This window comes from Mytilus trossulus, chromosome 7 (assembly GCF_036588685.1).
Source record: "Mytilus trossulus isolate FHL-02 chromosome 7, PNRI_Mtr1.1.1.hap1, whole genome shotgun sequence".
Lineage (NCBI taxonomy): Eukaryota > Metazoa > Mollusca > Bivalvia > Mytilida > Mytilidae > Mytilus > Mytilus trossulus.
Window position 1 is genome coordinate 21238612 of NC_086379.1, and position 11367 is coordinate 21249978.

The 11367-nt window shown below is 33.6% G+C and overlaps 1 protein-coding gene across 3 annotated transcripts; it reads left to right on the forward strand.

The window, feature by feature from the left end:
* Nucleotides 1–1329: 1329 nt before the first annotated feature.
* LOC134726896 (uncharacterized) lies at nucleotides 1330–10740 on the forward strand. 3 transcript variants are annotated; one of them, XM_063591297.1, is made up of 7 exons: nucleotides 1330–1401; nucleotides 1723–1746; nucleotides 4854–4907; nucleotides 6473–6558; nucleotides 8494–8565; nucleotides 9515–9650; nucleotides 10600–10740. In XM_063591297.1, exons 2-7 carry the CDS (start codon nucleotides 1728–1730, stop codon nucleotides 10614–10616), a joined length of 384 nt encoding a protein of 127 aa, XP_063447367.1. In that variant the 5' UTR covers nucleotides 1330–1401; nucleotides 1723–1727; the 3' UTR covers nucleotides 10617–10740. The 3 variants fall into 3 exon arrangements, with proteins under 3 accessions (XP_063447367.1, XP_063447368.1, XP_063447369.1); XM_063591298.1 differs by lacking the exon at nucleotides 1330–1401 and adding an exon at nucleotides 1409–1527; XM_063591299.1 differs by lacking the exon at nucleotides 1330–1401 and adding an exon at nucleotides 1422–1491.
* Nucleotides 10741–11367: the final 627 nt, after the last annotated feature.

Here is an 11367-nt window from a genome sequence, read left to right on the forward strand (position 1 = left end):
AGTAACCTATTTGACTATTTATCACCATTGTAGGAATACTGTGCATTTAACTTCATTTCAACTTAAAAGAATGAAAGGAAGTGATTTTCTCAAAGATAGGGCCTCTAGATTCAAGACATTTAAATACGCAATTGGAAAGGTCAAATTCGTATCATTTCATAGACAGGATATGCAACACACCTTGAACACAATAGTAAAATTGAGATTAGAAATGGGAATGTGTCAAAGAGACAACAATCCTACCAACTAGTTGCTTTCTACGTAAATTATTTTGGAGAGCGCGACAATTATTTAATGAAGATTATTGTCAGTCTACATAAAATTATACTTTGCCATTCACAATTTATTTCAGATCTGAAACGTATTAGCGGAAAAGCATGCCAATCTTGACCTTCGTCATTATCTCTTTGACTAGAGAGATTGACATCCTTTTAAGTATGTTGACCTCTTTTACAAGAGATATCATGGTCAATTATCCCGGCCTGTATTTGATTCATTTCAGTGGTCAACATCTAAGGTTGTGGAATACAAAATCTTGATTTTAATATAAACGTTGTACATGTACAACATTATGTTTACATTCATAAAAACACAATGTAATTTGGCGCCACATACTGATGATGAACATATTGTCAGTAAACACTCGTCTGCAAAGTTTACCTGTAGGTTAGTTTGTTTGTAGAAGTTTTTGCTGTTGGAAAGAATGACACGAGAAAACAATTTAGAGCTGCACATTCGATCATAGCATTTCAGTGTTTTTCTAGAAATATCCTTATTCTATATTTATTTATACTCGAAATTTTCCCAAAAGTCCGAATGCCATTACAAATGTATGTACCGTTTTTTTATTTGAATAGTATGCATCCGAAAAAAATTGTATTGAGCGTTTTTGTTGTTGTTTTTTTTTACCGATGCGCGTTTATTTTGTGCTAGTTGGTATAATGTTCCTACGCTGTGTACTCACAAATGAAGCCTCCTTTAGGATATATAAGTGTTATCATTTTCAAAAACAAAGTTTTATTAAGTCTTTAATATATATATATATATGCAAAAACAAGTAAAAATAACGGGGGTAATATAGTGTGAAAGGTCATTATAATGTATTTTGACTGTATACAAACTGTTCATTCAGACTGTCTTGATATTCTTTTATGAATCTTCAGGAATCCATTTTGAAAGTGCACATGCACCAGTAATGTTGATAATAGGCTTTCTCTTATTAATTTCACATGTCACAGTGTTTTTCCACATGTAATGCAGGTTCATTCGGTACCTTCTACGCGTTTGTTATTATCTATAAGTGAACTGAATAAACTGTATTCCATTATAATTGTCAAGTGACCTTATCTTAAATGTTCTAAATTCCTACATGTAATATTACACTTCGTACAACAAAGGCAGGTAAGAACAGTCTTGTTCTCATACAAACAAAACACTCGACATAAACATGACATACAGCAACAGGAACAACTAATTAAAAACAATATACGAGTAAAAATACTTTAATTTGTAAAATTAATAATTGATGTAAGTCCTCCTAAAATTTTTCCTATTTTTTGCTTTTTGAACGCGTGTCGGACGTATTTAATATTATTAGTATGATAACGTGTTTTTTTTTAAATATTGCGTAAGATCTTTTTGGTATTGTTTAATTGTTAAACTATTTAAAATTTCGTCAGTAATTTCGGAAGTGTTTAATTCATGTGTTTGTTTACGTTTTAGAGAAAATGCAGACAGTAAAAGGCGGTAAGAAATTTCTAATAATTTATATTGATAAACGAACTGTAAAGGGTTATCATATGAAGTACACACAAATGTATAACCCTTGTCATGAAACCAACGTTCCGGTAATTTCGGATGGCAAAGTAACACCAAATGTGACAAGGTCAAATAAAATTGAGAATGGAAATGGGGAATGTGTCAAAGAGACAACAACCCGACCATAGATCAGACAACAACCGAAGGCCACCAATGAGTCTTCAATGCAGACCTAATGCAGCGAGAAACTCCCGTACCCGGTGGCGTCCTTCAGCTGGCTCCTTAACAAATACATGTACGTATACTACATTTGTAGTTCAGTGATAATGGACATTTCTTAACAATAACAATCTTTTTAAATAATCCGATACTATAAAAAAAAATAAACCATGATCCCTAAAACTATTCCAGAATTCAAGAATATAGTCTCTTGCGCGAATATAAATGTTTTTATTTTATACCAGCACGTTTGCTATTCTATGGTCGTCATATGTATCAAAGTTCACTTTTGTTTTCATAACAGAAAACAAATATATTGCAACTAAATTATATCAAAAATAATTTATATCTAGCCTGACGAATAGACACTCCGTAAATTATATAATCGAAACATATGGTGTCCTTTAAATGAAGACTAGCATATACCAGTTATACTAGTGATCTGCTTTCTGTCCAGTTGTTGTCTCTATGACTTATTCCATATTTCCATTCTCAATTTTTCATTTTAATGCAATATAAAAGAAATCTGAAATCTACGGTGACAGAATGTGGCCATGACAGAAAGAAAAAAATATGTCGTTCCCTCAAGATACTATGTTGTTCGCTCAATATGCTATGTCGTTATGCAACGAAACGCTATGAAACGACATATTACCTTGATGTAACGACATAGCATCTTGAGGGAACGAGATAACTATTTTGTGTGAACGACACATTATCTTGAGGTTACGACATATCATCTTGAGGGAACAAGATAACTATTTAGTGTGAACGACATATTATCTTGAGGTAACGACATAGCATCTTGATGGAACGAGATAACTTCCTTGTGGGAACGATATAGCATCTTAAGGGAACGACATAGTTATCTTGAGGGTACAACAAGGTTTTTTCTTTCTTTCATGGCCGCATTCTGCCATCGTACATTTAAAATTGAGAATGGAAATGGTGAATGTGTCAAAGAGACAACAACCCGACCATATAAAAAACAACACCAGAAGGTCACCAACAGGTCTTCAATGTAGCGAGAAATTCCCGCACCCGGAGGCGTCCTTCAGCTGGCCCCTTAAAAAAATATATACTAGTTCAGTGATAATGAACGCCATACTAATTTCCAAATTGTACACAAGAAACTAAAATTTAAAAAATACAAGACTAACAAAGGCCAGAGGCTCCTGACTTGGGACAGGCGCAAAAAATGCGGCGGGGTTAAACATGTTTATGAGATCTCAACCCTCCCCCTATACCTCTAGCCAATGTAGAAAAGTAAATGCATAACAATACGTACATTTAAAAGTCAATTCAAGAGAAGTCCGAGTCTGATGTTAGAAGATGTAACTAAAGAAAATAAACAAAATGACAATAATACATAAATAACAACAGACTACTAGCAGTTAACTGACATGCCAGCTCCAGACTTCAGTTAAACTGATTGAAAGATTATGATTTCATCATATGAATATCAGGCACAATCCTTCCCGTTAGGGGTTTAGTATTTGTATTATAAATGAGAGCGTTGTTGTTTACACTTCTTTCTACTTTAATTTACACGAGGTATGCAAATTAACGTTCCATGTTATTCTTTAATTCTGCATGGAAGAACTAAAAACATATAGACTTGTTGATGTCATAGAACAACAACAAAAATTGTCGCATATACACGTGTTACTACTCCATTAATTTCAAATCATTTTTGAACATTATTTTGGTGTCGACATTTGTGTTGAATATTTCATGTATACAGATACTTATACATGTAGTATTACATTGTCTGTATACATAATATACTTAAACATGGAGTATTACATTGTCTGCATATAATGAAATGTTAACAGATCAACACGATTAGACAGATAATTTATAAATATACAATTTAATCTAATTCATTGCAAGATATTGGGCCAAAAACTAGGGACAAATTCGGAAAATATGGCAGGTAAAATAAAGCATGACTAGAAATAACTTGGAATATCCAATTATTTCAGTGCATAGATTATAGACCATAATGTCTGATTAAAATTGTTCTTACCGATTGATGAAAGGATTTATGTTTAATATCACAAACATGTGTAGTTTCTTCTAGACCAACAAACTAAGCCAGATTTTTAAACTTATAATTCTAAAAAAAATACTTTCATTAGGAAAACATGCTGCGAGTTATCCCAAACCTGTACTTATTGTCTTTTTCAACTGATTTTTATAGTTCGTTCTTATGTTGTACTGTTACACCACTGTCCCAGGTTAGGGGAGGGTTGGGATCCCGCTTACATGTTTAAACCTCCACATTCTGTTGTATGTGCCTGTCCCAAGTTAAGAACATAGTATTCATTGGTTGTCGTTTGTTGATGTGTTACATATTTGTTTTTGTTTATTTTTTGTACGTAAATTAGACCGTTATTTTTCTTGTTTGGGTTGTTTTACATTTGCCATTTCGGGGCCTTTTATAGCCGACTATACGGAATTGGATTTGCCCATTGTTGAAGGCCGTATGGTGACCTATACAGTAGTTGTTAATTTCTGTGTTATTTGGTCTCTTGTGGAGAGTTTACCCATTGGCAGTTATACCCAATCTTCTTATTTATGTGTCACCAAACCCGTACAAATTTTCTGATTGCGAGCCAAACAAACTTTGCTATTTCTCCAGAATGCAATATTCATAGCTTTGTAATGACCCGAGTAGAACCTTTAACTTCCTTAATTCGGAGCGAGGACAGTAACACAGAGGAGTAAACCAGTATATATCAAAGCCCGGCGTTTAGCTCGGAGCCGGTCTCACACCTTACAGTATAGCATTATAAATCCATCAACTCATTAGAATATGTGTAAAAAAACAATAATGCATACAGCATAACATATATATTCTCATTTGATTGCAGGTACTACCTTGATTTTTATATTACTGTTTGTGAGCTTTTATTCTTTTTCTCATGGTAAGTGTTATATTCTTATTCTGATGAATTCATTAAAACAGTATTGAACGCTAAAGCCTTGTTTCGGTCCCAGCAGATTTTTCAAATAGAACCGCTACATGTAAGAGGACGAATATATATTTTCAGGGGAGTCGTCTTGGGAAAGGATTACGTGCAAGATTTTAATTTCTCGATGCGTTATTTAGCTCACCAACTAATTTACTAATGTTTGTCAAACAAAATATGCATTTTTATATTGATCGATAAAATATTATTCAGATTTTGCCTTCTTTTTTTAAGTTCTTGTTTATTTCGTAAATGCCCTTTCCGGTCCTCCACGGGAAATGAAATCGTCGTCCCCTATGAATCATCAAACACGCATACATTTAAATGCAAAATGGTGTACCTAATACACAACCATGTGTCAAAATATGTTTTTTTTTTAAGATAAGGCTATCGGATAGACGAGAGACAACGCCTAATGAGAGGCTGTTGATTGATTCTCATGGTTGAAGGCCGTTAGTGACCTAATATTGTTTATAGCCACGTAATGTTAACTCTAGTGGATAGCAATTATGTCATTACTATTCACATATGTCAGTTTTTTTTTAATCTGTAAATGATTTAATTTTTTAGCTCACCTGACCAAAAGGGCCAAGTGAGCTTTTCTCACCACTTGGCGTCCGGCGTCCGGCGTCGTCGTCGTCGTCGTCCGTCATCGTTAGCTTTTACAAAAATCTTCTCCTCTGAAGGTACTTGGCCAAATTGAACCAAACTTGGCCACAATCATCAATGGGGTATCTAGTTTAAAAAATGTGTGGCGTGACCCTGCCAATCAACCAAGATGGCCGCCAAGGCTAAAAATAGAACATAGGGGTAAAATGCAGTTTTTGGCATAACTCAAAAACCAAAAAATTTAGAGGAAATCTGACGTGGGTAAAAATGTTTATCATGTCAAGATCTATCTGCCCTAAAATTTTAAGTTGAATCAGTTAACCCGTTCTTGGGTTGCTGCTCCTGAATTGGTAGTTTTGAAGAAATTTTGCTGTGTTTGGTTATTATCTTGAATATTATTATAGATAGAGATAAACTGTAAACAGCAATAATGTTCAGGAAAGTTAGATTTACAAATAAGTCAACATGACCGAAATGGTCAGGTGACCCCTTAAGGAGTTATTGCCCTTTATAGTCGATTTTTAACAGTTGTCATAAAATTTGTAAATTTTTACTAACATTTTCCACTGAAACTACTGGGCCAAGTTCATTATAGATAGAGATAATTGTAAGAAGCAAGAATGTTCAGTAAAGTAAGATGTACAAACACATCACCATCACCAAAACACAATTTTGTCATGAATCTATCTGCTTCTTTTATTTAATATTCACATATATACCAAGGTGAGCGACACAGGCTCTTTATAGCCTCTAGTTAATTTAAACAGATACTCGTACGCCTAGCTTGAACAAAGATTTATTCAGAGTGATTCTATCCTACCAACTGTATCCTATGATTTATAATACAAGAATTGAAAAAAAGTGATGTAGAATGTTAATCATAAACGGTTATAATTCATTTGTTCTTTCAGCTCTAAACTGCATCAAATGTACCAATGCAGAGTCCATTTCTGAGTGTCGATCTGAACGCGAGGCTGTGTGTACACCACCATACGAGGTAAATTAATTGAGCTGCGCCGGATAGAAATCGACCGCATGCAGTTGCACGTCTACATTTACAAGACTTTGATCCATTTAAATACGAAATAAAAGATGACTTTTCGTCTTTGTTGCAGGGTTGTTATAGCAAAGTTCATATTAATTTAGATAAAAAAACAAACCAAACATTAACAATTGTTGAAGGTGACCTACAGTATGTCTGTGTCATTTGGTCTCTTGTGAAGAGTTGTCTCGTTGGCAGTAATCATACCATATCTTCTATTTTTACAGAACAAGATATTTTGTTCATTAACTGTACTGTGTTTGCATATAGTTGCCATCGTAACAGATCTCATAACCACACATTTATCTTCATTCGCTCTAAATACTAGTATAAAAAAGAAGATGTGGTATGATTGCCAATGATACAACTCTCCGCAAGAAACCAAATGACACAGAAGATAAACAGCTACAAATATAATACTATAGTTTACCGAACGGCCCTAAAGCCCTGTTTTTAACCACGTTTTTTTTCGTTTAACCCTCTTTTTACAGGAGTGACGAACTGATTTATTTGTCTCAAATATGTTCATTGCATTCGATTGATAATTTTAAAAAATACATGTAGCTCAATATTACGTTGCCAAGAACCTGTCCGGTTTAAGGGAGATAACTCAATTTGAAAACAATTATTGTTATCGACAAGGACGATGACTTTTCTTCGCTCCATATGGGAACACCTGTTAATTTTTCATATGCGATAAGACGCACAATTATGGGATTGAACACCCGCTGTTTTGTGAAGATAACTTCACTAAAAACCAATACCAGATGTTGTCCATAAAATAATTTCGTATCATGTTTTCTTGGTTTTTTTTGGTGCAGTTTGTTAAATTGATTGAAGGTCGGAGTTCCGATATTCGGCGATCTATAATGAAACCTGGGACTTCTGAAGAGGTGTATAAGTCCCAGTTGAAACGTCTCAATATGTTTTATCCCAATTGGTAAATGTAAAATGCATATGAATAAAAATTAGAATGAATTGAGCACCAAACTGACTGAAATGAAACTGAAATTTTAGTACAACTATTTCACGTATAATTGGCCGAGAGGCTGTTGTCTTGCGATTCTTTTTTATTCATATAATCTGTTCAGAAGTTGTCGTCTGTTTATGTGGTTCAAAAGTGTTTTAGATTGTTTTATATAGATTAGACCTTGGTTTTCCTATTTGAATGGTTTTACACTAGTAATTTTTGGGGCCCTTTATAGCTTGCTGTTCGGTGTGAGACTAAGCTCCGTGTTGAACACCGTACATTGACCTATAATGGTTTACTTAATATATAAATTGTGTCTTGGATGGAGACTAGTCTCATTTGCACTCATACATGTACCACATCTTCCTATATCTATATGTATATAACTGGTAGCTCGAGAATTCGAAATGTCTGTCATTTCATTTAATTTCAAACATTCATTGACAGTTCCAGGGATTTAACAGTATATATACTTCGAGTGCGGATAACAGCACAATTCCTCGAGTTAAATGAAGTGCTCTTGGTTAATGTCTGTCATTAATATTTTTTGTAAATTGTTTTTTTATGAATGAGGCTGTTAGTTTTCTCAATTGAATAGTTTTATATTTCTTTATATATATATGTTGGGGCATTTTATATCCGATTATATGGTATGTGTTTTCTTTTTGTTGAAGGCCGTACTGTTGCCTATAATTGAATACGTCCACTTCATTTGAACTTTGGTGGATAGATGTCTTATTGGCAATCATACCACATCTCTTAATTTTTATATGTATGTTGGAGGTTTACTGGTGGATAATTTATCTTCAAATCAGTACTTTAGATCAATATACACAAACATAATGAAACAAACACCATCAAACCAAAACAAACAGGGAATTATTAAAGGTTAACAAGAATATAAATGATTTTTCCTACAGCAATGTTACACAGAAGTGGTAATCACGAGTCTCCTAACAAGACGCTATAATGCAGGCTGTCGTTCAAATCGGGTGTGTATTATTATAGTTTATGGTTTTGTTTGGTCGAGTGAAATATTTGACGAATGTAACACGGAAGTGGAAACCATAGTTCTTCAGAAAAGACGTCATAAAGCTTGGTGTCCTCCTAGTCAAATGTGTATATAGGTCTTCATAAAAGGCACCATAAAGCTTTATATCGTTCTAGTCGGATGTGTATATACATGTTTATAACTATAACTATATAACTATACATGTAATTACGAAACATTGGTAATTTTGTTTAGTCAATATTTTGTTTATGTTTACACTCTTTTTCGTTTTTTATACCTTTACCGAGTTCGATTTGAAGACAGTCATATGGTTGCTTTACGTCAGTGGATTAAAAATACAGGGTTTATTCTATATTTTAAACATCTGTTTTATGTTTGATTGGGATATACCCATTCATCTCGTCTTTCCAATAACTTATTATTTATTTTATAATTATCAGAAATTACTGTGATTTAAAGAGGAATAACCGACTAAATTTGTATGTATGTGTCTGATGTGAACTTACGAGAGGGTATGAGTCGTTGAATGGCCTTTGGTCTGTATGCTTTACACAAGTACTGGAAATAAACAACAACATTATATAAATATATGTATAGGAAATGATTTAAAATGTTCTTAAAACTTATGTAGACTGTAACATATGATGAGGGAACATTCCAGGGTTTGGTTGCTTGCGTTTTTTTTTTTTTCTTGCCTAGACATGACTTTGTTGCTTGCGTTTTTCTTTGTCTAGTCAAGAACAAAAAGAAAAACTAAAAGAAAAAAAAAAGGAAAACGCTAGCAACAAAATCCTGGAATGTTCCTTTATTAAAAAAATTATCCACAGATATGCACATTTTTAATTTCATATAGATGGTATTAATCGATAAGTTTATTGACAGATGCGTGCCTTATTAGTGAAAATATTAATGTAAGTGTTTGTTCACAGATATGTACCCTTATAGCAAAGATAATGGGGAAAAGGAACTCTTTGGACCGACGTGATTCTTCTATTAGCTGTTCGTCATGTTGTTCACAAAATAACGGAGGAGGTATACCCTGCAACGCAGATCTTTGTGGATTAAGTATGTATCAAGAAGAATCATTTATAAAATTATGTAAAAGAAATTCGTTTATAAAGAAGTTATTTTTAGCCTTTTCCCTCTGTAACTCTAAAACCAATTTTAGGAGATTAGTTCAAATAAAGGAAAATACATGTATCTCCCTCGGACAACAGGGGCAGATTCAGGCGTGGGCGTGGCGGGTGTGCGCTCCCTTAAAAATTTGCAAAACATGGTTTTTGAAATGGGCATCTGATGCACCCCAAAAAAATGTGATGAGCGGTGCTGGCTCTATTAATACTTCCGGTCAGATTGTTGATGTTAAATCGGATGTTTCGTGCAGATAAATTATCTCGCTGCCAGAAGGTAAAAAAACCGTTGCAACAACTAATTTGGAAATCGTAGGTAACCTGTATCAATTTCAAAGTTTCCTCTCTATCTGAAAACAATTACATCGGATTTTTTTTTATCCTGTTCAGATATGGCTGCGAATTTGAAATTTTGTCAAGCAACATTTGACATAAACTTTTACCCTTCGTTTTACTGCTGAATTAGTTGAACATATTTCGACACACAAGTCAATCGTTGGGTCATCAAACCCAGAAAAAAAGATTGATCAAACGAAACACATCAAAATCGGATGATATCCAAACATTTTAGATAATGCTGCTCATAGTACATGTAGGACAGAACGAACGAGTATGTAAACTTTGTCAGAATACATTACAAGATTAGAACATAAAACCGGCTATAAAAATACACATTACATATAACCATAAGTCCATTACTCTAGGACTAGTAACTGTAAAATAAAGTTACTCAAAAGATACAGATATATAAATAGCTAAAACATATCTTAGTACATCATAATTTAGTATAGTTTCATTGCTTGACATTTTAAAATATGATACTGAACAGTTAAAGGTATAAATGCCACACTAGTTTCGTTACAGTGTTCTTTTTCTTTTTTTAGGTTCAACGGAAAACTGATCAAATACCAATAATTTTGCAATGAACAACTATTCAAGTTTTAAGAATTACAAATTTAAATGTTACATATGTATCGCTTGCTTGTTGTGAGTGGCGGTCGTGTTAATTATATAACACTCCAGTCTTCTGTTATTTCTTGTATTCAAATTAAAAATGTAACGTGCAATTATTATGCAATTAAATGTGTTAAATATGAATGCAAAAAGATGTGATATACGCCAATGAGTTACATGTAGCAAAAGAAAAAAACAAAAAGAGGACAACAAGCACACGGTTACACAAATAGACAGGTGTCTGTACTTTTTATAGAGCTGTTACGTCAGATCGTCTAAAGTTTGCTGAGCTATAAGACCAGGTTTAAGCCAGGAAAGTCAACGCAAGGAAATGTCCGTATCAACTCAGAAATATGACAGTTACCTTTCGTTTGATGTGTTCGAGCTTTTGATTTTGCCATCAGATAAGAGACTTTCAGTTTAAATTTCTCTTACTTAGAGTTCGGCATGTTTGTAATTTTACTTTGTACACAATCATGGTTGTAATGAATTTGAACAGAAAATAACAAAATATCGTCCATTGTAACATATTATCCAGATACTAAAAACATCAAGATGTGAAATATGATTCCGACAACTGGCGAGATTGTTAACTTAGCAGTGAGATGACATACATAGAATCATATTCAAAACAGTTTAGCTGTACACATTGATTGACGACCTAAATTATTCCGTTGACTGGGACATATTATGTGAAC

Excerpts from the sequence above, each read along its gene's own strand:
- LOC134726896 (XM_063591297.1), top strand. Across the intron at positions 4,908-6,472 it reads CTTTTATTCTTTTTCTCATG|CTCTAAACTGCATCAAATGT; the intron begins GTAAGTGTTATA and ends TTGTTCTTTCAG. Across the intron at positions 8,566-9,514 it reads CAGGCTGTCGTTCAAATCGG|ATATGTACCCTTATAGCAAA; the intron begins GTGTGTATTATT and ends GTTTGTTCACAG.